General features: G+C 37.6%; 2 protein-coding genes across 3 annotated transcripts in view; one reads left to right on the plus strand and one right to left on the minus strand.

Annotated features, from left to right (window-relative positions):
* Positions 1 to 18,101, plus strand: part of st6gal2a (ST6 beta-galactosamide alpha-2,6-sialyltranferase 2a) — a 55,022-nt gene extending 36,921 nt beyond the window's left edge. For both annotated transcript variants that reach the window (XM_017470577.3, XM_017470576.3), the window contains 4 exons: positions 4,212 to 4,309; positions 5,189 to 5,290; positions 11,320 to 11,494; positions 13,362 to 18,101. In XM_017470577.3, coding sequence (XP_017326066.1) covers positions 4,212 to 4,309; positions 5,189 to 5,290; positions 11,320 to 11,494; positions 13,362 to 13,609 — 623 coding nt within the window. In that variant the 3' untranslated portion in view covers positions 13,610 to 18,101. The remainder of the gene's footprint in view (positions 1 to 4,211; positions 4,310 to 5,188; positions 5,291 to 11,319; positions 11,495 to 13,361) is intronic.
* tmtops2b (teleost multiple tissue opsin 2b) lies at positions 11,535 to 26,129 on the minus strand. Its single transcript, XM_017470581.3, has 4 exons — positions 25,315 to 26,129; positions 19,537 to 19,862; positions 18,613 to 18,843; positions 11,535 to 13,148 (listed from the first exon to the last, which is right to left on the minus strand). Exons 1-4 carry the CDS (start codon positions 25,643 to 25,645, stop codon positions 12,942 to 12,944), a joined length of 1,095 nt encoding a protein of 364 aa, XP_017326070.1. The 5' UTR covers positions 25,646 to 26,129; the 3' UTR covers positions 11,535 to 12,941.
* Between the last annotated feature and the right edge of the window lie 1,045 nt (positions 26,130 to 27,174).

The raw sequence follows: 27,174 nt of genomic DNA on the forward strand, positions 1-27,174 counted from the left end.
TTTAGCATAATTTCAGTCAAATGTGTAATGACTGAAGTATGCATTTTTTAATAAACTATGACCATGAACTTTTATTTGTTCACTGCATTGGCCTGTAAACTGAAGGCAAATTTTAATGCAAACTGAATGCAAATCTAATTCACCAAACATGACTAGCCTGAAAGGTTACAATGCAGTTAAGGGCAAATATTGTGAGTTTCTGTTAAATGTTTTCAGTTATCTTTCTGTGGATACAGGGAGCTTGAGAAACGGTAGAACTGTCTTACTGACCTCTTTTCTTGACTGAATTTGGCTTTGCTCTCCTTTGCCTGCTTACATTAGTGTTTCAGATTGTGGGATCCTCATGCCCTTTGCTATTATCCTGGGGCCTTTGGGTGCATGGTGCCAGCCTTGGCACCCATAGTAGCAGAGCGACATTTCAATGGGCAATGGAAGTGAAATTGTTTCCATGACGACGGCCCAACTCTCTTTGTTCCTCCCTTAAACATGTAGTGTGCTGTTTCAGGAGTCACTCCATATTGATATTCCAACTTCATCATGACCCTTTACATAAAGAGATGAACGAGAATGTATGTCTGTCAGCCAGTCACTCCTTATACTTTTAAGCAGCAAGTTAATTTGTGCTGCGCTGCATGGATTTCCACGTGTCTCTTTCTATTAGTATACTAACTGTTTAGTATTTGTGCAGTGTTCTCTGAATCAAGTTTGTTTACAGTACATATTCTATTGCCATTAATGACATGTCCTGAATATGTGTGCACTGTATATTTATGAAGAGCCGGTAGGCCTGTGGTTCACTTAAGCCTATTAGACCTGCTCACATCTCAAAATAATTCCCATGCCATGCTTGGCTTTTCCTCCCTCCTTTCTCGGTGGCTTAAACCACTTAAGAATAATGAGGAAAGCCATCAACAGCACAGCCAAGAGTAGACATGAGAGAGCTTCCAATGAGGGCAAAGATACATGCAGAGAGCAACACTGAATCTAATATATTTCTGCAGACTGACAAATTGAGCAACAGTCTAGTTCAGTGAAGTATCATTGGCAGTGATTTTAATCAATATTAGCCCTTGTTGCCTCAAACATTGGCTCTAAACATCATTTGACTATCCACAGAAAAAAGGTGTTTTTCTGCCACTTAGTGGTCATAAATTTGTGTTTAATAGCATTGCTCTTCTATGAACTCTCCTTTTACTTTGGGCTTTTTGCTTTTAAGGAAAAAAAACAGTAAATACCTCCATGTCTGAGTAGGAAAGGTTTGTAATGGCCCACTAACTCTCAAAATTGCTCACACAACACCAGTACATCTGCCCTACATTCCTCCACACTCATGTATTACAACATTAACTCTATCTGCACTGCTGAGAAATGAGAAAACAAAATATAGCCCAATCATTTCATGTTCAGCCTGAAAAAAAATGGACCGTGCATTTTATTTTTTATTTTTATTTTATTTTATTTATTTATTTATCTTGCCCCAGCAGTTGTGAAGCTGCTGGTCTTCATATACAGTCGGGTCCATAAGTATTTGGACAGTGACTCAATTTTCATAATTTGGCCTCTGAACACCACCATAATGTATTTGAAATGAAGCACTGAAGATGTGATTGAAATGTAGACTTTCAGCTTCGTTTCAAAGGATTTAAAACTGTTTAGGAATTTCAGCCATTTGTTTACATGGTCCCTCCATTTTCACAGGCTCAAACATAATTGAACAGTCTACTGATAAGCAGTTTCATGGCCTGTTTCTTTATTTCATGACAGATTAAGGAGATAAAAGGTCTGGCGTCGATTCCAAGCGTTGCATTTGTATTTTGTAGCTGTTCATAGGAACTATGCGGGCCAAAATGGTGTTGATTTCAAGTGAAGGATAAAACAAAACAGACCTATCAGACAGATGGCAGAAACTTTAGGAGTGGCCAAATCAACAATTTAGTACATTCTTAAAAAGAAGGAATGAACTGACATGCTCAGCAACAGCAAAAGGTCTGGAAGACCACAGAGGACAACTAAAGTCTTTCCTTGATGCAGAAAAACCCCTACACAACATCTAGGCAAGTCAAGAACACTCGAGGAGGTAGGTGTATCAAAGTTTACAATCAAGAGATGCCTTCATGAATATAAATACAGAGAGATTAAACGAAGAGTATAGAGCTATACTTTCTGCTCAGATTCAATCAAATGCTGCAAAACTGATAGGACAGCGCTTTACAGTACAGATGGATAATGACCCAAAACATAACATGAAAATAACCCAAGAGCTTCTTAAGGCAAAGAAATAGAAACTTCTTAAATGGCTGAGTCTGACACCTAACCTCAACCCAACTGAGCATGCTTTTCATTTACTGAAGACAAAACTGAAGGCAGAAAGACCAACAAATAAGCAGCAACTGAAGGCAGCTGCAGTAAAGGCCTGGCAAAGCACCAAAGCAAATAATGAGGAGGAAACTCATTATTTGGTGATGTCCAAGGGTTTCAGACTTCAGGCAGCCACTGATTGCAAAAGATTTGCATCCAAGTATTAAAAATAATACTGAAATCTGTATTAAAACCCCTCTGTATTTGCATTCACAACTATTTCTTCAATTTCAGTGTTTGATCACTAGAGGGAACCGTTTTCTATTTAGTCTACATAGGATTGAGAGTTTGAACATGGCATTACTGTGTATTTCAGATGTAAAGTGTGCAAACCCAGAAATTAATGAAAAATGGGGGGGGCACATCTCTACTTTCATCTCTTTATCTGAATCATGGCCACCCTAAACATGATGAATGTGGCATGTTCACTGAATAGCAATATATTGGTCAACATCCCACATTCATCATGTTTATATCGACTCTGAAGATCACCTTCCAATAACTCACCTATTAGTTATTCATACTTCATTTGTTTTTCCCCTTCCTCTTTGGTATTTTAATTTTTGTTCAAAGGTAAAAACAGTAAAAGCCTGGCCCACTTTATTGCTGGAAATTGAATGAGGCAAACTTGCTGATTCAGAGTAAGGCAGGAATATCCGTGCCTTACTCTAAACATCTGAATATCTGTGCAGCCGCGTGGTTATTTGCTCGTCTTGATCAGGTTTGAATGAGACTTTGAAATGGAAAAAACTACTTTTAAATGAGCTTCCCTGCAGGTGATGATAGTGAAGTCTCTGCCTCACATATCCTAATTAATAAGTCCTAATTTTTTGCCGCATCTATTTGACACATTGTAATGTTGTTCTATAGATTATTCCTTACTGTAGCAGTAGAAAAGACACCTTACTTATGGAGAAAATTTTACATTTTGAGCTCAAACATACAGGTACATTTGATGGTTTTATTTATTTATTTTTTAATGTAAATAGGGCAATCCTTTCTACAACATACTGATTTGAAAATTATCAGCACCCTTACGATTAATATTTTGTGTTGTCTGTCCTGGCAGAACTCAAGTCTCTTCGTGTGATGTCTAACAAGGTTGGAGACGCATGTCTTATGAACTTGGTCCACTCCTTCAGGAAATTAAATCAGTCTTTTTGTATTCTTAGCTTTGTATATGTGGACTTTGTGTTTCTTTAACTATTTCTGTGTTGATGTGGAAGTAAGTTTGGCCTATCATCTTATTGAAACGTTCTAACTATGGCCATGTCTGAAGCTCCTGGCAGAGGCAACCAAGGTTTGATCGGTAATGTCCTGGTAGTTAGCAGAATTCATGATGCCATCATAAACACTGAACCTCCAGCGAGGTGCTAGATATTTGCACTGACTCGTTTGCGTTTGGAAAACTGACATTTTGTACTGATGACACAAGGATCTTTTTATTTCATTTTCTTTAAGTCTATTGGTCCAAACTCTTTATAACGTGTTCTGTCTGAATACTCGATTCTGGTTGGCTGGAAGGTGTGCATTCAAACCGTACAATATACAGGTAGTTCCAGTCAGTTTAATCACAAAGGCTTACATATATGCTCTACTGTCGACATATTGCCACTAAAGTAGTGTTTTAAAGTAGACTGGAAAATTCACACAAGAACCTGAAATACATTTTTTTTTTTTTAAACTTCTCGATCACTTTTTTAAAAAAATTTGCGAGTTTAAAACACCAATTTTTAAGATGCTGTACATGTTTTATGAGGGATTTTAAAATACTACACATGCTCAAACGTGTGGGTATATAACACTTAATTAAAATAAAATAAGGGATTACTATATGGATTTTGCTTTTCTAGATTCCCATGATGCTGTTCTGAGGTTTAATTCAGCCCCTACCAAAGGTTATGAAAGAGACGTTGGGAATAAGACTACCATTCGTGTAATCAACTCCCAGGTAAGATCATGCTTACACTTGTTGGTTTCACTGGGGTTTTTGTTTTTTTGTTTTTTTTTTAAATGTGTTTATTTTTTAAATTCACAAAATAGAATGTTATTGTTCTGTGATAAAGACGTTCCAGAAGCACAAGTATATAAGGAATAAAACACACTGGGGTGTTGTGATGTCCCAAAGTGTTTTTTTTTTCCTCCTTATATCACAGCAATTGAGCCATTCAAGGTTACGGAACACCAGTGAGACAAGTTATTTTCCGTTATTGCTTGCCTTATAGCAGCTATATACACTCGTTCCCTCACCGTCCTCTCTTTTTCCTCTCTTAAAGTTAATAAGACACAATACGCAGCTTGTCAGGTTCCCAAGAAACCAGAATGTGCCACCTCGTCTGTACTGAAGACTCCAGTGTTGGGAAAACATTGTTGCAAGGCACTGACATCTGAGACCCCTTCCATAAATGTCAAATAAATGTCTCCTAAGTGAAAACTTCCCCACATCAATGTTTATACATTTCTCATTGTTAAATTACAAATTGTTTATTAAATATAACATTAAAATGAGCATATTAATAGATGATTTGAATCGCAGCCAGTGATACTGTTAGAGCTGTCCTGTTATAAAAAAAAAAATGAATCAACAACTTCTGATCAATCAGTTTGGATGATTCAGCAGCACTGTGGTATAAGTGATTTCAGTGGTTTTGCCTTTATCATAGTGTATGATGTGCAGTTATTTTGTGCAAACAACTGAGGCTTGTATGGAGACTGGATATGATTAATTTAACACATGCTTTATATGGGTTTTTATTTTGAGATTATTATTATTTTATATTTTTGTCTTTTTAATATTACATGTATACTGTTTCTTCTCTTTGCTGTATAGATCCTGGCTAACTCCAGGCACCAATTCAACATCAGCTCACTGTACAAGAATATGACACTGGTGGCCTGGGACCCTGCGCCCTACACTGTCAACCTGCATAAAGTGAGTACTGATGTTGCTTCCATGTCACAATTTTGATCTGCTAAAATAAAAGTACCTGACATTCAGTACCTGAATGTCAGGTACATTCAGAAATGTACCTGACATTTCTGAATTTGTTCTAAGTAAGAGACTTGAAATTCATTAATATCTTATTCTGTCTTTGGTGTCTCCCTCTTATCACATGCACACTAAAGCCTGATTGTGATATTAATCATTTTAACAGTTAGTTGAAGACGGAGGTTTTCTATTTTTTATACTTCCAAGAAGGAAATGTAATGAAACTGTACTTGTTTGTATGCGTTGTGTGTGTGTGTGTGTGTGTGTGTGTGTAAGCTCAAAGCTATGATGTAGACATGGTGCAGTTTGTAAATCCATACTTTACTGACGAGGAAAACAATAGAAACAGCTATTTAAAGGTATGGGTTAATACTATAGAACTTGGTGCTTTTCTCACTCTTATATTCTCTCTTTTCTGACATGTCAACACTTCCCCTACTCCACTCAACCTCTGGGTTTTTTTTTTCTTTCCCCCCAGTTTTACAGCATGACGGATAAATCAAAACACTGCCATAGATTCTGATTAATTAAAGATATGCAAGTGTAAAAACTAGGAGTGGGCAATCTGCAATTTTTGTAATCTATTTTTTTTAGGCTGGATCACATAAGATCCACCATTTTATCCTGTTTGGTTTTCAAGTTGGTTTTTAAGACTATTTTGTCATTTAAGTTACTGTACAGAGCAACCAAATTTTTTTAAACAAATTTTAATAAACAGCACTTCTCAACAAAATGTAAACAATTGTTTCTAAAAAGAAAAAAATCAAGCATGGATACTGTATTTTTAACAATGTTAATAAATCACCTCTTCTGTATTTATACGTGCAATAAACGGAAAGGTGATTGACAGAGGAATGAGTATTTAAATATATTCGAAAACTGAATACATTACCCGAGTTGGTTTATTTTCAAATTGAACAGTTTCATTGTTGTGGTTTTTATTGCACTTCTTTTGGGATTCTGTGTACAGTTGAGGAATGGCAGTGTTTTATTTACATTTTTGCGACTTGGCAAGTCATAGTGAGGTTAAACAATTTTAGGCTACGTCCACATTAATCCAGATAGATCTGTTCACTGCATTTTCATTTAAAACCGCTCTCTGTGTACACTGCCGATTTCAAACGTTTTCCAAAAATTGCTCATCCACACTGAAACGTCTAAAAACACTTACTGTACATCCCTATGCTGCACATGCGTAAAAACGTAAGAAGCTTTGTCCTGCGTCATTTCAATAAGGCGTTGATTTAAATAAATAAATAAATAAAAAAGAAGAAGGGAAAAAAAAACAATCTGAAGGTTTACATTAGTATTTAATAACGCTATGAAACTGGATAGCAGTACATCATGCACCATCTTGTGGTTGAATGGGTCACATGACTGCTTCACATGGCTAAAAATACATTATCGTGTTTGAAGATCTGTTTTCCCAGCACACACGACAACACCCACAAATTTATCCACTTGGGAGAACGTTTTCGAAAAGCTCTGTTTTTGCTGGACAGAACAAGATACGTTTTCTAATTTATCCAGGTTTATATGGCTGTAACCTTAGTAGTCTCTTTAAAACCCCTGTTTCAACCATTTTAATGGGTTTTATATTCTTGGCCTGGTACAATGGTATGGCATCAGACTTACCTGTTTTCACATAAGTAGTGCTGTTTATGGCTGCAGTGTTTTTACGCTCGCTAGCACTTATCTGGATTTTAGCACGCTCCCTTTATTTTCAGGTGGTTAAACAAGTTTGCTTCCGTGTTTCCGTGACGTGTCACCTTTTGCTTTTGCATATTTTTCAAACAACTGAGGGTTGTGCTGTATCTGTTTGGTAAAATCCATCAATTCCATATAACTGATGTTGATTTTTTTTATTTTTATTTTTTTTATTCACCATACTGCTGTGTTGCCAAGCAAAACAATGAGGAAATGTAAGCTAAAGAACTGCCTACTCTTGTTTATTATTGGGTTGTTCGTGTGTTTGTCAGGAAGAACACCGGCTGGACTTGTGAATAGAGTAAAGTCTGGTTTATAAATCCATGCCTGAGCTTTTTCAGCACACTGACAAAATGTGTTTTGTGTCGCAGTACTCGAGCTCTCTTTGCAAAAATGGATCCTAGAGACATTTGACATTTAATCGTTCTCTATCTAAAATTTGTTCTTCCTCCCGGTGTAAAAATACACTCTTAATATGACTGAAGACCATTTCTGTTTAAAATACAATCATTTAAAATCTAAAAATGAGAAGTTTTTTTTTTTAAATTTGCATCTTTAAGTAACATGTTTTTCACCATTATGACAGCAATAAAGTTTCATATTTAATGCATTTGCACCTCCAGTTCCAGTCACATTTAAATATAAAATGTGAAAAGTTCATATTTACCTTATCAACAGCATGCACTCTGTCACGGATTTCCCCTCAGTGAGCACTTCCGGGTCGCCAAACTTTGTTTAATTTTGGACACGTGTGTTTTGTTATGGTGTTTGTCTTGTCTCTGTCTCTGTCTTGTGAGGGTTGTCTCCCTCACGCGTCATCATTATTCACAGCTGTTTATGTTTTACCTTTGATTTCACTGATATTTAAACTAGAGATGCACCGATACTAAATTTCTCAGCTGATACCGATAACCGATTATTCAGAGTGATATCGGCCGATACTGATAGTTCTGCCTTCTTTTAAATGAATAATAATTAATTCCACAATTCTGAAAGAAATGCAAATAAAAACTTTATTCTCTCGATTTCAACAAATTGTTTCACAGTAACTGGTCTCATAAACAGAAAACACATTACTCACATTAGCATTCTGAAGATTAAAGTAAGATTATTAAGTAATTGGATGTTATTAATTCATATTTACATTGACTGAATTGTAAAAAAAAAAAAAAAAAAAACCTCCTGTTAGCCTCACATTCACTCACCACAAACAAAAACATTTCTACTTCATCATTGAACATCAAACTGGAGATATATATATATATATATATATATATATATATATATATATATATATATATATATATATATATATATATATATATATATATATATATATATATATATATATATGTATTAACATTAACTGGATATGAAATATACTACTCTACAAATATATTTTTCTCAGCTCTGTATTCTTTTTTTTGTCAACTCATCTTCATTTAAATCTTTCAACGGTGTACTGGCGCTTTACTTCTAGCTTGGCAAAAAAAAGTTTTAGACTCGACGCCGAAACTTCTGTTTCACTGCTGCAGTGTCCAGTGTAAAATATTAGCGGTACAGAGCTTAAAGACTGCAGTTTTGTCATCATTCCACACAAGAGACATCATCTTTACACACAGCATGAAATCCATGTGTATTCCTGCCCTCTTTTGATTGACAGGATATAATCGGCCCAAACATCAGATTTTTTTAAACTATCGACCAGTGACCCATAGCGTGAAAAATAGCCTTTATCGGCTGATTCATCAGTGCAACTCTAGTTTAAACCCTCGTTTGTCTTTGTTCTGGGCGAAATATTGCGTTTCTGTTGGTGCCAGAGCCATACCAAACCTTCTGATCTTTGTCCTCATTTCCCAGTGCTTTAATCCTGTTCTCGCCCTCGTTTCTTGGTTTCTCATCTCTGTCCTATTTATGCCCGCTTGTAGATCGCCTGACCCTGTGCCTGCTTTTTGACTACATTTTTGCCTATCGATCGTTACATGACACATTCTCATGTCTACATGCTTTCATTTTGCGATAATATCACAGGGTGTCTACGGGTCCGTAAAATGTCTTAAATTCCTTAATGAAAAAAATAAGTCCTTAATTAGCATTAAAATGTCTTAAATTCACGTTTCAAAGGTCTTTAAATTGCAACCGTACCGACACCGTAAAGCAGATTTAGATTTTATTTTCGCTTGTCACTGTTGGTGGTTGAAATGGTAAACCCGTGTGACTGTGTGCAGCTCATCGGTGTTCTAGAGTGGCTCGGTCCACAGTAAGTGTCGCTCCACATCAACTTCTGTGCTTGTCTCCATCTGTGCTGTGAGTTTGAGTCACTTTTAACATGCATTTATACAAAACACGTGTCTTATTTGCTTTGGTTTTACGTTAGTGTAATCTCAATCATTTTTCTGTGCAGAGGTCAACAGTATTTCACCTGATTGGTAATGAAAAGAGAATTTTAAAACACTGTTGCCAACTAAAAGGCGGTCTTCCTGCAGTTTTCTGCCAAAATAAAAGCCACAAGGTCTAACACACAAGTGAATTAAGTCAGAAATATATTACTATTTGTACCCAAATAAAAATGTATTATACAGTGCAATACTAATATTACTAAATAGCAAAGTTTTTTTTTTTTTTTTTTTTTTTTTTTTTTTTTTTTTTTTTTTTTTTTTTTTTTAAATGTGTATATTTTCTTCTTTACAAACATTTCTGTAGATTTATAACACTACCCTGGCATAAATACAATAATTTTTTTTTATTTTTATAATTACAAAAAACTAGTAAACACTGCGGGGAGGGGGTTTCTAATACAGCTGCTGGGTAGTGATTGTAAATTTGACATCTTTCTCTCTTCTGACTGCCATAATCCATCTCTCTCTGTATATTTTTTCCTTTCTTGGAAAGTCATGGGAAGGAAATACTGGATATTTTCTTTCTTTCACTGGAGCAAATGGTAATGCAAAAATATATATTTGCTATGGTCTCCCATATACCTCTATAGAAGTTTTCCCTGCTATAGTTTACTTAAACCCAGAAATGGATGTATATGCATTAACACAATCCGTTATAGCTGATGTATCGTATAGCATGATTGAAGTGACGAGCAGGTCTTCAATTTTTTTTGGAAATGTCTTGAATATGGATTAATGCATAAATAAACACATGCATATACAATGCTTTGCAAATATATTCAACCCTTTAAAAGTCAGCAGATTCATTTGGATTACAAATGACACTGACACAGATTGTTCCAGTCAGTATTCTTGCAGCCCAATATGCAAATGCTCCAAATTCACTATTTGTCAGCATATCTAATAAAAAACTTTAAACTGAAAATGCTGCTTGTGCCAAGTATTCAACTCCTTCAGACGAGCACTTGGTAGAACTACCTTTTGCTGTAATAATAGCTTAAGACTGTTGAGGTAAGTTCCTACCAGATTTACACCATTTTTTTTTCATATCCAGTTAATGTTTGGGGGTGATTTCTGCCCATTCTGGCTGATTTGCTCCAGGTTCTTCAGTTTGGTTGGATGTTCTTGGATGACTGTGGTTTTGCTTCCTAGTTAGATCTAGACTTTGACTTGGCCATTAGAGAACATTCACCTTTTTGTTTTTAATCAATCCTCCATTGCTTTGTCATTGTGTTTGGGAACACTGTCCTACTGAAACTGTGACGTTTCAGCCAAACTTAAAATTTTTAAGCAGACTAAAATGGGTTCTCTTGTAATATCCCCCTGTATTTTGCTCCATCCATTCTCCCTTCAGTTTTGACCAGATTCTCAGGTTCTGAGGTTGAAAAACATCCCCAGAACATGATGTTGCCAACTCCATATTTCACCAGGGATGAGGTTAATTGAGGTATTGCCTGCGTTAGGTTTGCACTACACACTGTTTTGAAACTTGCCCAAATAAAGTATCTCAATATTGGTCTCCTCATACCAAAAAAAACCATCTTCATTGGGTCACTCTCATACTTTAATATGGCTCTTCTTGAGCAGTGGTTTCTTTCTAGCCACCCTTTCATATAGTCTGAAATACAACTACTAACAGGAAGAATATGTGTATTTCTCATTTGTTATTCAGACAATTTTGATAAATTCAAGCCATTAATTTTGATGTGAACTCTGTTTTTCTAGACAAATAAGACATAGGAAATGTTTCTCAGTACATTTAAAAAGTCTGCTGTATTGCAAAAGTTTAACAGATATTAGTGACTTAATAATAGAGAATAAAGAACTAACTGGAATTAAATTAAATTCTGTATATTTTGTGTTCAGTGGTATAAGAACCCGGACTACAACCTGTTCACTCCCTACATGAAGTACAGGAAGCAGTTTCCTGATCAGCCTTTCTACATTCTGCACCCCAAGTTTATCTGGCAACTATGGGACGTGATTCAGGCCAACACCCTGGAGAACATTCAGCCCAATCCACCTTCATCAGGGTTCATTGGTAAGACATTTACTCTTATATTTACAGCATTTAGCAAATGACTGTAACCATGGTGACTTACAGAAGTGCTCGATCATTTCTTCGTGCTACATATTTGTGTAAGAATATTATCAAGCAAAAACTGTTAGAGAAAAGTACTTGGCGAAGAGGTAGGTGTTTAGTCTTCATTTGTAGACAGATAGTGATTCAGCTGAATATATGCTAGAGCAGGGGTCTTCCCAGGGCTGGTGTGGCAGCAGACACAACTGATTTTCACTTTTAATCAGGTTTAATCAGTTCAACTTAGTCTCCCATCAACTGTCAAGTGTGCTTCCAATTTGGCAGTAATGAAAGCCTGCAGCCGCACCAGACCTTTGCTGATAAGACTGAAGACCCGTGCTAAAGTATTGATCATGGAACAGAATGTGGTGCAAAGCGTTTGTGATACTGTGGTTAATAAGTGGAAAACTGACTCATGACAATAATCAGCTTAGAGAAGAAGAATACAAAATTTGGCACCAACAGCATAAATCCATGGACCCAACTTGCCTTGTTTAAACAGTCCAGGCTGGTGGAGGTGGTGTAATGGTGTGAGGAATGTTTTCTTGGCACATTATGGGCCTGTTAATACCAATCACTTGAATGCCAAAGCCTATTTGAGTATTGTTGTTGACCATGTCCATCCCTTCATGGCCACAATTTACCCATTTAATGGCTACTTCCAGCATGATAATGCACCATGTCACAAAGCAAAAGTCATCTCAAACTGGTTTCATGAACATGACAATGAGTTTAGTGTCCTTCATTTTACTGAGGAAAGTCAAACAACTCTGATCAGTCTTGCACTCACGCAACATAAGATTAATAAGGACAATAATAAGCAGTTTAAAGGCAATTTTATTTTCAGAGAATGTTACCGAATACTATAATTTTCAATAATTACAGTTAAAGCTTGACCCATCCAAACAGCACTGGAACACTTGATAAATGCACCCCTCGTTCATTCTTCTTCAGTTGCAACTTCATCCTGATGTTAGTCTTGTTCCACAGCCTATACTGGGAATACTGGGTGTGAGGTGAATACACTCTGTCCTCTGCTGGCATGTTTTTGGGAAGTGGGAGGAAACCTGAAGTAAGCCGAGCTCTGGATCGAACCCTGAAGTTGTTAGGTGGAGACGCTACTGTGCCACCTACAAATGCTTCTGTCTGTTATCACAAGGGAATGGTACTTAATTAGCCATAGTGTTTAAAAAGTCTCCAGGCAAAAGAAGTTACTCTCAAAAGACAAACAAGAGCATGTCTAGTAAAGTGGGAAAGGAGTGTCTGGAACACTATTGTCAACACACAAACAAAGACTATGACCAAAAAAAAAAAAAAAGACACCAGCAAATTTGGAAACTAGTCTTTGACCAAATTACAGACACAGAGACCGAGCACAGAGACTGTGGTATGGAACACCAATGCCGAATTAGGCTGTGCTGCTTTGCTCCATAGTGACCGTGCTACACCTGCGTTCCTGCAGAAGGGGGGGTGTATGTGCTGGAGAGGGCACAGGGTTGTTGTGCATGATGCATTTGAGCTGGATCGCAGTGTTCTTGGTGGCCATTAAAGAGTGGTCGTCAGGCACTGCTGACCTTTCCTTATAACCTAACAGTGTCCGGAAACATCTGTAGAACTAGGGAGAAAGGAGGGAGATGAAAGTGTAAATGAGGACAGGAAGCAAGGGATGAAGAAATGAAACGAGGGGTGAAGAAAGAAAGGAAACAAAGCATTAGAGACAAAATAAATGGTACAAGGACATTTTATGGTTTAGTGTCTCTATCCATCAGAGTGTGCATGCGTGTGTAGCTTCTGACTTCATTTAATACATTTTTGCTCTGCATTGCAGGCATCTTGCTGATGATGTGGTTATGTGACGAGGTTGACGTTTACGAGTACATTCCATCTCTAAGACAGACTGACTTGTGCCATTACCACGAGCGCTACTACGATGCTGCATGCACGCTGGGAGCCTATCACCCTCTGCTCTATGAGAAAGTACTCATCCAGCGTGCCAACTCCGGATCTCAGAGCGACCTTCGGAGGAAAGGCAAGGTCACACTCCCTGGCTTTAGGACCATCCACTGTAACCCCTGAACTGCTCCCTGGAGGAAAGGTTGCAATAATTGGAAAGCAGGTTTGAGGTTCACCTGCAGGTAGTCCACAGAGATAGACTCCGCTCTTTTGGGCAATTTTTTGTTGCATTCTCTGAGCCTTGTGTGATGTAGAGGTCATTGGGTAGCAATAGGTTTGTGATAGAAAAGCTGTTTTTAGGTATCTGGTGATTTTGCTGTAGCTAGCCATCATATGACAAGACTGATGGTGTTTGTGTGCCTGTGATGGAATTGAAGAATAGTCATTAACGGTTAATGTCAGCATTATAGACACACACACACACACACACGTAATATTAATTAATGCTCTTACTAAAAAAGGAATCATTTTTTTATTGCTATAATGAAATACACTGTTTTACCAGTGATGGTACCTGACTTTGAATAGTATTTGGAGTGGATATTGCTTTCTGTTGTATTACAGTTTTCTCAGCTGTTCACAAATGAAAAAATGTGGTGCATGTCTGAGAGTTCTGCTTGGTCTGTGCCATATATTGTCTATATTGTAAATGACATAACGTTTCTCTCTTGAATGTTAATTTGCCATGAAATGATTGTTGAATGACAACATACAGGTGAAACCACCAAATGCCATTCCATATTACACATCATACAGCTGAGAAAACAAAACTTCCAAACAAAATGTTCTGTACAATACGGGGACCGTCTTGGTTCAAAAACATCAGAAGCTGTTAGTGTGTTTGATCCACTCCCTACTCGGCCAAATCTATGCTCACTTTTTTTTTTTTTTTTTTTTTGTTTTGTTTTTTTTTTAAAAAAGACCTTTTGTTAGTATAACCAAGCGGAGGTTGTATCAATTGTGTAATGTTTAAACCAGCACAGTCTGGTTATTTTCTGTATCTTGTCCAGGAGGTAACAGGTCTTCATACACTCCCTACGGAGCAGTCAAAAGCGAATGAAAACAAATTTCCTTGCATTGTATTTTGAACATTTTTATTTGAACCGATTTTTACCTTCACATTGTGTTTTATCTATGTAAATAGAGCTTTTTATATCAGTAGAAGTACAAGGTGTTATCTTTGACGTGTATACATTTGTTTTCCTTATGTGCCATTATTCGGTAAAGGAAATGACAAACTGAAATTTGTATGGACTGAACTGAAGTTGTGTATATCTGCAAATTGTGATGGTAAAACTGGGAACTGCTGTTTGCTCTCAGGTTTCTGGCAGACTCTTAAACACAGCCTCTCTATTCATTTGGTTGTTAAACATTTAAGAACCACTGTTGGTATTGTAATATTCAATTGTGATAAATACCTACAGTTGCAATCAAAATTATTCAAACCTCATTGCAAATCAGGTTTATTGTTAAAATTTACAGACTGTCAGCAATGAACAAATCAAACAAAAGCGATTGAAATAGTTGGTTTCCACAAATTCAACTGAAAATGCGACATTATAATGACTTCCCCAGTTTCAAAATTATTCAACCCCCTGAACAGAATCCCTCACAACAGCACAAATATGCAAAACAGGTGTTGTCTCAAGCACACCTGATGCAACTAATCAATGGCTTCATTAGTTGCACCAGGTGTGATTGAGCAACATGAAATACCTGAACTGGCTAGGGGCAGAAAAATGAAGCTTTCAATGGCTGCAACCAGATTTCAGAGAAGGAAAACCCTTGAGTGACTGCCTGTTGCCACAAAGTCTTGCTGCAGGTCTTTTGCACTGAGGTTTCAATGAGCACAGTAACGTACACACTAAACACAGAAGGTTTCCATGCCAGAACTCCAAGACGTACACCATTACTGACCCAAAAGCACAAGTTGGCTCAAAATCATATAAATAAGCCACAGAAGTTTTGGGATTCTGTTCTGTGGAGCGATGAAACAAAACTGGAACTTTTTGGCACTATGGATCAGCGGTATATCTGGAGGAAGAAGAATGAAGAAAGAACACTCTGTCCACAGTCAAGCATGGGGGTGGCTCGGTGATGCTCTGGGGCTGCTTTGCATCCTCTGGAACTGGAAACCTGCAGCATGTGGAAGGCAAGATGGATTCATTGAAGTATCAGCAAATCCTAGGAGAAAACGTCATGCCGTCTGTGAGGAAGCTGAAGCATGGGCATCGTTGGACCTTCCAACAGGACAATCTCAAGCATACCTCAAATTCCACCAAGGCTTGGTTGCAGAATAAGTCCTGGAAGATTCTACAGGACCATCACAGTCACCTGACTTGAACCCCATAGAAAATCTCTGGTGAGATTTTAAGAAGGCAGTTGCAGCACACAAACCCAAGAATATTACTGACCTGGAGGCCATTGCTCATGAGGAATGGGCTAAGATTCCTCAGAAACGCTGCCAGAAGCTATGCATCTTGTTTGCAGCAGGTCATAACAGCAAAAGGGTGTTCTACTGAGTATTAAAGATGCTTGCCATGAAGGGGTTGAATAATTTTGAAACTGTAGAAATCATAAGTTGCATGTACAGTTGAATTTGGGGAAACCACTTGAAGCATTCGTTGTGTTGAATTATTTCAATTGCTTTTGTTTTATTTGTTCATTGCAAACAGCTGAAAGTCTGTACATTTTGACAACAAACCTGATTTGCAATGGGGGTTGAATAATTGCAACACTACTTGCCCTATGTTGGGGTAATGTAAACTGATAGAGTGATGAGTTTTCCTTCTTGTCAGGATGATTTAATCTGTAATACTACAACACATCCTTTGCTCTGCAATTAGGGTCATCCTATCAATGTGTTTTTTCTGTGTGTGTGTGTGTTTTTGTTTGGTTTTTTTTTTGTTTTTTGTTTTGTTTTGTTGTTTTTTTTTTTTTTATAAATGTTTTTTGTTTCAAATAATGTTACTCTGAACTCTAAAGACAAATCGTATATATATCTCTGTCACACACCATCCTGTGCTTCCCCGTTAGAGAGGTATATTAATGGTGATGAGATTAGAGGGAATTGCAGTAGAGCCCATAGAAGGCTTTTTTTCACTCTTACTGCAGGGAATGTATACAGGAGTGCACTACTGAACACTTACTGAATGTCTAATAAGCCTGTGATTAAATGCATGAGCACCATCAGTCACAAGAGCCGCACGCTGCACCCTGTATTGTCTGTGCTTTCAGAGCAACACAATTTGAGCTGACTTTTGAGAGATTTGTATTACAATTTGCCACTCTAATATGTGCTTCCCTAATTTATATATAATCCATTATACAGAAATCTGTCCAAAACACAGAAACAATGAGTTTACATTAATCTTTTGTGGAAACTGTTTTTGATGTGACTGACTACTTTTACTTTTCAAAATAAAGTCCTAGCTATATAATTTTACACTACAAAGTGATGGGGGGATGCATGCTGAGTAGTGGGGCTTGTAAGCTCATTGTGGTAAAGATATTTATTTGTTAGTGTAACACTGCTAATAAAAAAAAAAAAAAAAAATTCAAGGCTAAGTCTAACTTCTTACTTTAAATTTGCTGAAGTAGTTTTAGGTAAGAGGAATACAGTAAGCTGTAATGGGTAATTTGGTCAGATGATCAATGCACCCTTTTGGTTGTTGGCAATACCGTGCCAAATAAGTGTTCAGTGTTTTTATGATCAGGTTGTAAAGGCCTCTGTGTGATTGGGGCTGTAACTTTGGTGCTGTGAATCTGTACTATGGGCTGGAACTGTGGTGCTGTGAATCTGTGTTGCGTTTCTTTCTTGCTAGCTCACTCTCTTTATCTGCTGGTCTGTCACGTCCATAAATTATTTGATAGCAACAATTTTTGGTTGTCTTGTTGGCCAGGATACAGAATTTGCAGTGAAAACATGGGTGCAAAAATACTCGGTCCACTTTAATTACTACTGGGTGAACTATGTATTTTTATACACATGCCTAATTTCAGGGCTCCTGAAAGTGATAGTAAAAAAATAATAATTATAAAGTTATGACTTGGTTGTAATTTGTTTGAAATGAATGACTGGCTGGATATCCTAAATGAATGCTGATCTCCTAGTGCAATCACTTTCCTTCTGAATTTGCTATTCAGTCTTCAGAAAGTGAAATTGCATGCTCAGTGGTGTTTAGCTGGGATTATGGCAACAGCAGCTCTAGATGCGAATGCTGCATTAATTCGACAGCTGTCTGTTGGATGTGACACCCTAAAAATAATGATTTGCTTTTTGTTTCCACTTCAAATTCAATGTGAAGGCGAATCTTGCCAAAACAACACAAGTTATCACTGTATAGCTATTTATCGACTCTCGCCCTCTCTCTCTCTCTCTCTCTCTCCATCTCCATCTCCATCTTACAACCACACAGCCAATTAAAATGTGATCTGATGTTGTATATTTAAAGCCTGATCTAAAGAGTGTACATAGTTAAGCCAGTTAACCTTCAAAAGCCATTGGATGCTTTTGATGCCATTTGTTTGTTCCTTTGTTATTGCAGATTTGATTATTTTAATTGAATTTGTGTGTTTATCATTTTCTAACATGACATTAAACATGCAAAAGCAATGAGTGTATTTTATATTATTGATATATTGTCCATATATATTGACAATGTTGACAAGATATATTGTTACTTGGGCCAATTGGGTTTGTGACAGAAATAATATTGTCAAAGGGAAAACATATTAGATAATAGCCTTATAATCTATATAAACAAACAAAAAACTGTGGTATCCCATTGTTCTGACACTTTTCAGTGCTATTTTTGGTGCATGTAGATTGTGCACAAGACCTTGCTGAAAATCCAAGATTTCTGTATTATGTTTTTCAGTAACCCTGTCCAGGCCTCAAAAATGACATGGTGATTAAAGCCCTCTCTGATCTCGTTTTGTCCTACCAAGTTGGATTCTCTAATAAAGCCTTCTGGTCACTTCTGAATAATCACTTCTCTTTGTAGCGTTCAATTTCATACGTTCTCTTACAGCATGAAAAGGTTATATTTAATCTACACTGTAGGCTGTGTGTGGAATTAGAAACATTTCCAGTGTGTGTGTTACTTATGATTACAGTTTCTTACCTGTTTGTTCATGAAGATGTATATAACTGGGTTGATGACGGTGCTGCTCTTGGCAAGTAGAGAGGGAATTATGCTCGCAACAGGTGTAATGATTCCCGGTCGGCCAAACGAGGCCATTAAGGCGACCACACTGTATGGTGTCCAGCACAGCAGATAACACACCACTGTGGTGGTGATCATAAACAACAGGTGGTAATCTCTCCTTCGAGCTGTCTTATGAATCTTCCCTAACTGAACGTAAGAAAGAAGGAAAAGGGTCCATATTTATTCATGAATCTACAATGGAGTGAATTTTGTATTTCCAGCTGTTTATAACAAGTAACTGGTAATTCTCAGTTAAATGTGGCTGTTAAAGTTTTGATATTTGCTCATTTGACATGACAACTGAGCACAGACATGTCTCTTTAAAGCTGTGATGTAATAAATGTTACAGTGGTATTTGTAGAATACATAAATAAGTTGATGAAGGTCAATTATACTTTGGTCTTTTATAGCTACAACAACAGCACATCACCTGTTAGGAAACAAAACTACAGAGCAAAATGTAATTTATGTGTATTTGTAGATCTGTAAAGGTAGAAAAGTAAGAATTTCAGTTTGGTTAAAAAAAAAAAAAAAAAGAGCATAATTTATCAGATGTGCTAGTCTTTGTCCTAAAATTTGAATGACTTTGGACTATTTGTATTTGCATGTATAACAACATTGGACTTGTCAGGAACACTAGACCAGTCACATCAATTCACACCTCCAGATTTTGTCTTATGACCTTCATGATATAAAATGTGTGAATCACTAATAACAGTTTAAATGTCACTGAATTTCACAACATTCAGATCAACTGATGGAGTGTTTAACCAAGAGCTTCATCAGACTGTGCCTTCTGCAGATAGTCTCTCACTAATGAACAATGAGTCCAGATCTCACCTGTTTGACAGCATATAGCAGCCTGCCATAGCTGTACACCATCAGCAACACTGGCAGACCCAGACAGAAGATGAACAGGCAGATAATGTAGGCATGGGATTTGGGGGAGTGATCGGTCCATGACACTGAACAGCTGGTGCCGGCTCCCTCTAACCCGTAACTACTCCAGCCCAGCAGGGGTGGCACTGTCCAAATCAAAGAGTACAGCCATGAGCCCCCAACTGCCAGCAAGTGTTTACGGTAGTTTGGTCCCTGGTTGTTATACACGGTCATTGTGCTGTAGCGCTCATAAGACAAAATCATCAAGGATATTAGAGACACAATACCTGAGAACGAGAAGAGAAAAGAGAGAGTGAAAGAGTTTCACACCTAGACTAAGTTCAGGTTCCACAACTACAAAGATATGCAATGATACAAGCTGACAATGAACAAACAGATGAAGTAAGAGAGAGAGCAGAGCTTTAACAATACAAGTTAAACAATACAAATACATAAACCAATTACCTAAACAATCAACAGTCAATATTATTATTATTGTTGTTATTGTTAGTAGTAGTAGTAGTAGTAGTATAGTAATATATTTGAAGTTTTTGTGCTATGTTATTACTTAATAAATTATTTTGTTTTCAGATTTTGTGAATACAAGAACTATGAAAACTGCTATTACAAGTGTTATTCAAACAAGCAGTTTTTTCTCAATCATAAAGATATTTTTTAATGGAAAATGAGTGAGAAATACTGCATTTCTGAAGAGAAAAAAAATCTCTTATTTTTGAGTCTAAATATTATGTACTTACACTTGTACTTGAGAGCACATAATTGTCTAGAATGTATTTGTATGCTGTAGTTTTTAGATTTCCCTACATTGAAACTAAAGGGCCCAAACCTGCATGACAATGCCCCTGTAGAAAGCAAGATTCATGACGGCAAGTGGAAGAACTCGAGTGGCCTGCACAGAGCTCTGACCTCAACCCCACTGAACACCTCTGGAATATATCATATATTTTCCATCTACTGGTTGTTGCACAATAACTTTGGACAGCATAAAGTTAACACAAGCATATACTAGCATTTTTAGTGCCGTATTATTATTATTTTAAAATAATAATAAGAAAGAAAGAAAGAAAGAAATGCAACTCTTGTTGCTGAACTGAAAATCCAACCTTTACTAGATAAATCACTCCAGATACAGCCACAATCTGCACAGGACTCGTGCATTACTTTTTAGCAGGGTTAACGTTGAAATTACTGCCACAGTGCCCTCTTCTGGTCAGTGTCTACAAACCGTTTCATATCGTTGAACAACTGTACTATACACTGATCAGCCCTAAAATTAAAACCATTTAAAGGTGAAGTGATTATCTTACTTAAATGGCACCGTTCATGGGATTGTTATATATTATACTGATGAGTTGGAAGCAGGAAAAATGGGCAAGCGTAAGGATTTGAGTGCTTTTGATAGGGGCCAAATTGTGATGGCTAGACGACTGGATCAGAGCGTCTCCAAAACAGCGGGTCTTGTGGGGTGTTCCTGGTATGCAGTGGTTAGTACCTACCAAAAGTGGTCCAAGGAAGGTGAAGCAGAGACAGGGTCATGCTGTCTATGATATAAAGGTACCAGAACACACAGTGCATCGCAGACACTGACTGGTCAGAGTGCCCATGCTGACCCCTATCCATTGCTGAAAGCACCTACAGTGGGCACGTGAGCATTAGAACTGGACCATGGACCAATGTAAGAAGGTGGCCTGGTCTGATGAATCACATTTTCTTTTACATCATGTGGATGGCTGGGTGCGTGTGTGCAGATGGCCCCGGGATGTACTATAGGAAGAAGATAAGCTAGTGGAGGCAATGTGATGCTATGGGCAATGTTCTGCTGGGAAACCTTGGGCCAGGGCATTCATGTAACTGTTACTTTGGCATGTACCACCTACCTAAACATTGTTGCGGACAAAGTACACCTCTTCATGGCAATGATGTTCCCTAATGGCAGTGGCCTCTTTCAGCAGGATAATGCACCCTGTCACACTGCAAAAATAGTTCAGGAATGGGTTGAAGAACATGACAAAGTGTTCAGGGTGTTGAATTGACCTCCAAATCCCCCAGATCTCAATCCAATCAAGCATCTGTGGGATGTGCTGGACAAACAAGTCTGATACATGGAAACCCCACCTCACAACTTGCAGGACTTAAAGGGTGGCTGTGGCTCAGGTGGTAGCGCAGGTTGTCCACTAATCCCAGGGTTGGAGGCTCTATTCCCGGCCCACGTGCCTCCATGTGCCGAAGTGTCCTTGGGCAAGACACCAAACCCAAGTTGATTGTGATGGCAGGGTAGCACCTTGTGTGTTTGTGTGTGTGTGTGTGTGTGTGTGTGTGTGTGTGTGTGTGTGGATGAAAAAGAATGTACAGTGCTTTGCAGAAGTGCTACAGTTAAAAGGCACTACATAAATGCAGATCATTTACCATGTAAAGGATCTGCTGCTAACGTCTTGATGCCACATACCACAGCACACCTTCAGAGGTCTTCTGGAGTCCATGCCTCGACAAGTTAGAGCTGTTTTGGCGGCACAAGGATTACACAATATTAGGCAAGTGGTTTTAATGTTATGGCTGATCAGTGTATTTGGTAATGATGAGACTACACAAGTTTTTGCTAATGAACTCATAACTGTAAGTCAAATTGATTTCTTGTATGATTTCGAAAAACACATCATCTTAAACTGATCAGCTTGAGGAATCTGGTGTCATCAGTATTATTTCTCTGTTATAAACAGAGAAAGAGATATACAAATTTTAGCAATTCATGTCACATATACACCATGCAAACTAGATTTAGCTTGTGTCTATAATATACTGCAATATTTTATACATATCTTTTGTTCATATTATATAGCACTTTTAATTGTTGTGATTTTGCCATTTGAGCCAGACAAACTTCAGCCACACTGATTGTCATGTTACAGCCAAACTTACCCCCTCTAAGCACATGGTGAGCAGCACAACAATAGACAGAGGAAATCTACATGCTGCATTAGCAGCTGTTGCTAACTACGTTTATATGTTAGTGTCCCTGACATATTAGTAGTGGCAATTAAATGCAAGTCAATGCAAGTAATTGCATTATGTTCAACTGATATTTTGCTTTGTTAGACATTTCTGCATCTGGCAGGTGAAGTAACTATAACTATACCAACTAGGGATGCACCGAAATGAAAATTCTTGGCCAAAGGCCGAATACGTGTTTGTTTGTTTTTCATTTATTTTGCCTTTTTTTTTCACCATTGCATAAATTAAATAGTCAAAATGTGCTTTTTACTATTTTGTCTTGCTTTTCAAAGGAAAAATCAATTACAAAAACTACAAGTTCGAAATATTTATTTAACACTGAACTTTTTTTTTCATTCCAGCAGGCATAGGCTACCAAAAAGGCACAATATAACTTTAAATGAACAAATGAATAAAATAAAAATATTTTTATGTGGTCATCTTTGAGTCCCCCTTGAATAGCCTATGTTAGACCTATAACTGACTGCTGAAAGAATGGAACACTCTGTAGCCTACAACAAAAATGTGCATTGACAAGAGTGCAAAAAAGTGGATGGAGCCACAACAAATGAATAATTGTCCTAGACATATGCCTACTTCTTTAACGGCCATTCTTACATCTTTCTCTGACACTTTAAAATGCTTCCACACTGCCAACATGTTTGCTGCAATTAAAGCTTCGTGCATCTCACTCTAGTTGCTAGGCTATTTGGTCGCGTCATAAAACACGTCATTGTTCGGTCAAATTTATTCGGCCTTTTCACTTATTTGGCCGAACACCGAAAATGCTTATTTTGCTATTTCGCCCGAATAATTTTGGTTGCCGAACATTTGGTGCATCCCTAATACCAACTGATCCTATGATTGACTCTGAAGGCTAATGTAAATGTACGATCACAAACCAAGACCTGTCTGTCTTAAACAAGCTGTTATTGATACACTTTTTAAGCCTTCTAACATTCATTAAAAACAACTACAGTAGTAGCCTAATATTAATCAATCATACTAGAGATTCCAAAAGTTATTTTAAAATCATATGATCAGCAATAACAAGATTACAAGCAATCTAAAAAAAGATACTCATATATATTTACAACAGTGTATTAACCATGATCGACCAAGTAAAGCATGACAAGATTAATGTTTTGTTTTTTTGTTTTTTTTCCATCATCATCTGAAATTCCACTAGGTGCTCCATGGCAGTACAGTTTACATATTTTCTCACATGCTGGCTTGGCTCAGATAAACCTCTGAACCGACCACTGTGGCAGGGAGTTGACCAAAAATCATTTCATCTGAATCATTGAATTGCAGCTTCACATCAAACAGCAGGAGACTGGCTTAAGGGCTAATCAGACCTCGTTATCGTGCTTTCACATCTGAGATTTCATGTAACATGACAACAGAATGCTCATCATTAGGGTATGCTAATTGATGTCACACATCATGGTGCATTATTGGATGGCTATGCCATTTTGGTAGGATGTGGTTTCACACATACAGCAAGAGCATAAGAAATTGCTGTTTTATTGTGGATTTTCAGACTTTAAAGCAAGTCAAAGGAGTAGGGGCTGTATTGTGACAGACTTCACAGGAATGCCACGAAAAAAAGTATATCATCAAAAAAAAAGTATATAACGAAAAAAAAATATGGAATTAACTATTTGGGAGTATGCATGGATCCACAGCATCAGTAAGATGCTGTGGATCCATGCATACTCAAAAATACAGTTGATATGCTACCTCGTCTTACAAATCCAGACATTGCTTATCTGGTGTGCTGTTCAGTGCTTATTGTTTTGAGCAGTTTAACAATTTCAAATCACCTGAAGCCCATGTACAGTATAGCAATGAATGGGTACAGTGCTAAGCTTCCTTGTATGGAGTAAATCTAACCTTTGCCATATATACCGTCTTATCCCCATAAATGCCTGCACTAACTCCCAATCTGGGGGCACTGCTTTAAATTGATCATCAGTTCCATCATTGGAGAGGTGTTTTGTCACTGTTCTTAAACCCCAAATGACATCTGCCTAAAGCCTCTTAGTGTTGGCATTTAACCACAAACAAAATGAATGTCAGATACTGCTCCTGCTGCTGCTGCTGCTGATGATGATGATGTGTGTAAACTGGAAACTAGTCGACAGTAGAAAAATTACTAACGTTTGCTCAAACGCACATTCCTGCGTCGTGCGAGCCAGCAACCCGGAATAACCATCACATCGCACCACGTGCGATGTGATGGCAGGTGAATACAAGTCCCAGATACAGAATGTGCAACAGATCTTCTTGTTCAGCCCTGTACAGTGTTAACGGACTGAATGATATAATTTTTAGGCTACAGTATTACTAAATTGAGAAATTATCATCGAGCCATAAAGCATAACAGTTCATTGTAAATAATAATAATAATAATTATTATTATTATTATTATTATTGCTATTATTATTGTTGTTGTTGTTGTTGTTATAAAATAAAGAAATAAATACTTAAAAACACTACTTATTAAAAGATTTGCCATATCAACTGACTGTAGTTAATAAGATTGATTTTTTTAATTCCACCGTACCAAAGTACAACAGATTTGAGCAAAAAGGGGGGAAAACAAAGGAACAACAACAACAAAACAGGTGCGTTGGCCCATGCATAATAGCTTTTAATGACAATTCTGTTTTTGAAATGATATTTATAAGGTGTAAGCGAAATTCTTTGAGCAGGGCAGTTCCTCACCGAAGCAGGAGTTGATGAAGCCGTACCACATGCATCCTGTCCTCCCCAGCAGCCAGCGGCCGCGCACACTGGACGCGAAGCTCAGGCTCGTGCCGCATACACACACCAGCATGTCACTCACACTGATGTTCAGTAGGAGCATGTTCACCGGCGTCCTGAGCTTCTTAAATTTACAGAAAAGCACCAGGACGATGAAGTTGTTCAAAAAGCCTAAAGTCATTATAAAACCCAAGATAACGGAGAGCGCAATGAATCCCGCGGGGGAGAGCTTCGGCACCGGAGAGTCGCTCGAGTTGAAGTCCAGAAAAGTGAGCAGGTCCTTATCACTCATAATGAAGTTTAACTCGGTCGAGCTGAGAGAACACGCTGTACTCAGGCTTTACTAAAGCACACTACGGGGAGAAACTTGGTGCCGCACTTGCAGCCAATATGATGCGCTCAGGTATTGTTGGGAATTCAAAGCGTCCTGTTTCAGTGAGTCAGATCATTTGGCTCAGCTCACTAATAAGAGTCGACTCTTTGGGCCTCGTTGCCTTTTTTTCACTGAACAGGACAAAGTTTCCATCATTTGACGGGGGATTATTCTTTTTCGCCCAACTAGAGCTGATAGTGTTTCATAAAAATATTACTCCATTTGATCAAAACAACGTTATGGCATTTTATAAAATCTATTTAAATAATTTTTTTTTTTAAATGTGCATTGATAAATACAGACAACATCCTTGCATTAACATTATTGTAGGTTACCTGTTGTTTCTGTGTACACAATTTCTCTTTCTATTTATATTTATTGATTGCCTCCCCTACATACAGCACAACAAGCAGGAGTGCAGCGGATCCTCCCTCCATCACATTACCTCATACACACAGCTGGGAGTCCATCACGTCTCATTATTCACACCTATGAAAAGCTGGGATGTTGAAAAGAGGTTTCCAGGGAAGCATTTCGATTATATTTCACTACAAGGCTCAAATGGTTCTCAGTGTTCAGCTAAGAAGAGCCTGTTCATTCTCAAACTGCACATGACTATAACTTAACATTAACAACAACAACAAAAACATTATTATTATTATTATATATTTTTTTCCTTTATCATGTTCCACTTTCAAACTGAAATGTGTGCAGATCTACACCAACTACATTAACATAGTTTTATGCATGAGATTTATGTTTTTAAGGTTGTGAGAAAGCACGGTTGTAACCTGTGGTACAATTGTAATACCTGTTTAAATAATGCATAACCCTGCTTGAGAAGGTCTCAAGATGACAAAAGACATGTGAACCCACTCTTTTCCGTGCTTTTAAGGATGAACAAGGTTTGTTATCCTTTTATAGTTACGGTTACTGTGATGTAAAAAAAAAGGAAATTGTAAAAAAGAAAATGGGGAGAAAAAGGATGTCTTTATGAATTCTGCATCATCAGTTGCATTGTGTATCATTGTGCATGCATCTTTATGAGGGTAGAATTTTCTGAGTGCATGCCAGTGGTTTTCAAAATGGGGGCCGCGGCCCTCTTAGGGGCCGCCAGGGGGCGCCTGAGGGGCCTCAACAATTTGGTGTGCCCATCCCTCCCACTAGTGTTTTCTCTTTCTCACTCTCAGACAACCACACACACAATCAATTCCTAATGCAATGTAATGTAAAGATGTAATTATTAATTAAAAAGTGTGTGTGGGGGGGGGGGGGGGGTATTTCCAGAAGTCTGTATTTTTAACATGTTTTAAAGACATCTGGCAAAAGGGAGGCCTCAGTCAAATGTTAATGCCATTTGGGGGGCCTTGCCCTGGAAAAGTTCAGGAACCCCTGTGCTAGGCAACAGCCATGTCAATTGCCTGTCACTTTTTTTTTTTTTTTTTTTT

The sequence above is a fragment of the Ictalurus punctatus genome, chromosome 6 (assembly GCF_001660625.3).
Source record: "Ictalurus punctatus breed USDA103 chromosome 6, Coco_2.0, whole genome shotgun sequence".
NCBI lineage: Eukaryota > Metazoa > Chordata > Actinopteri > Siluriformes > Ictaluridae > Ictalurus > Ictalurus punctatus.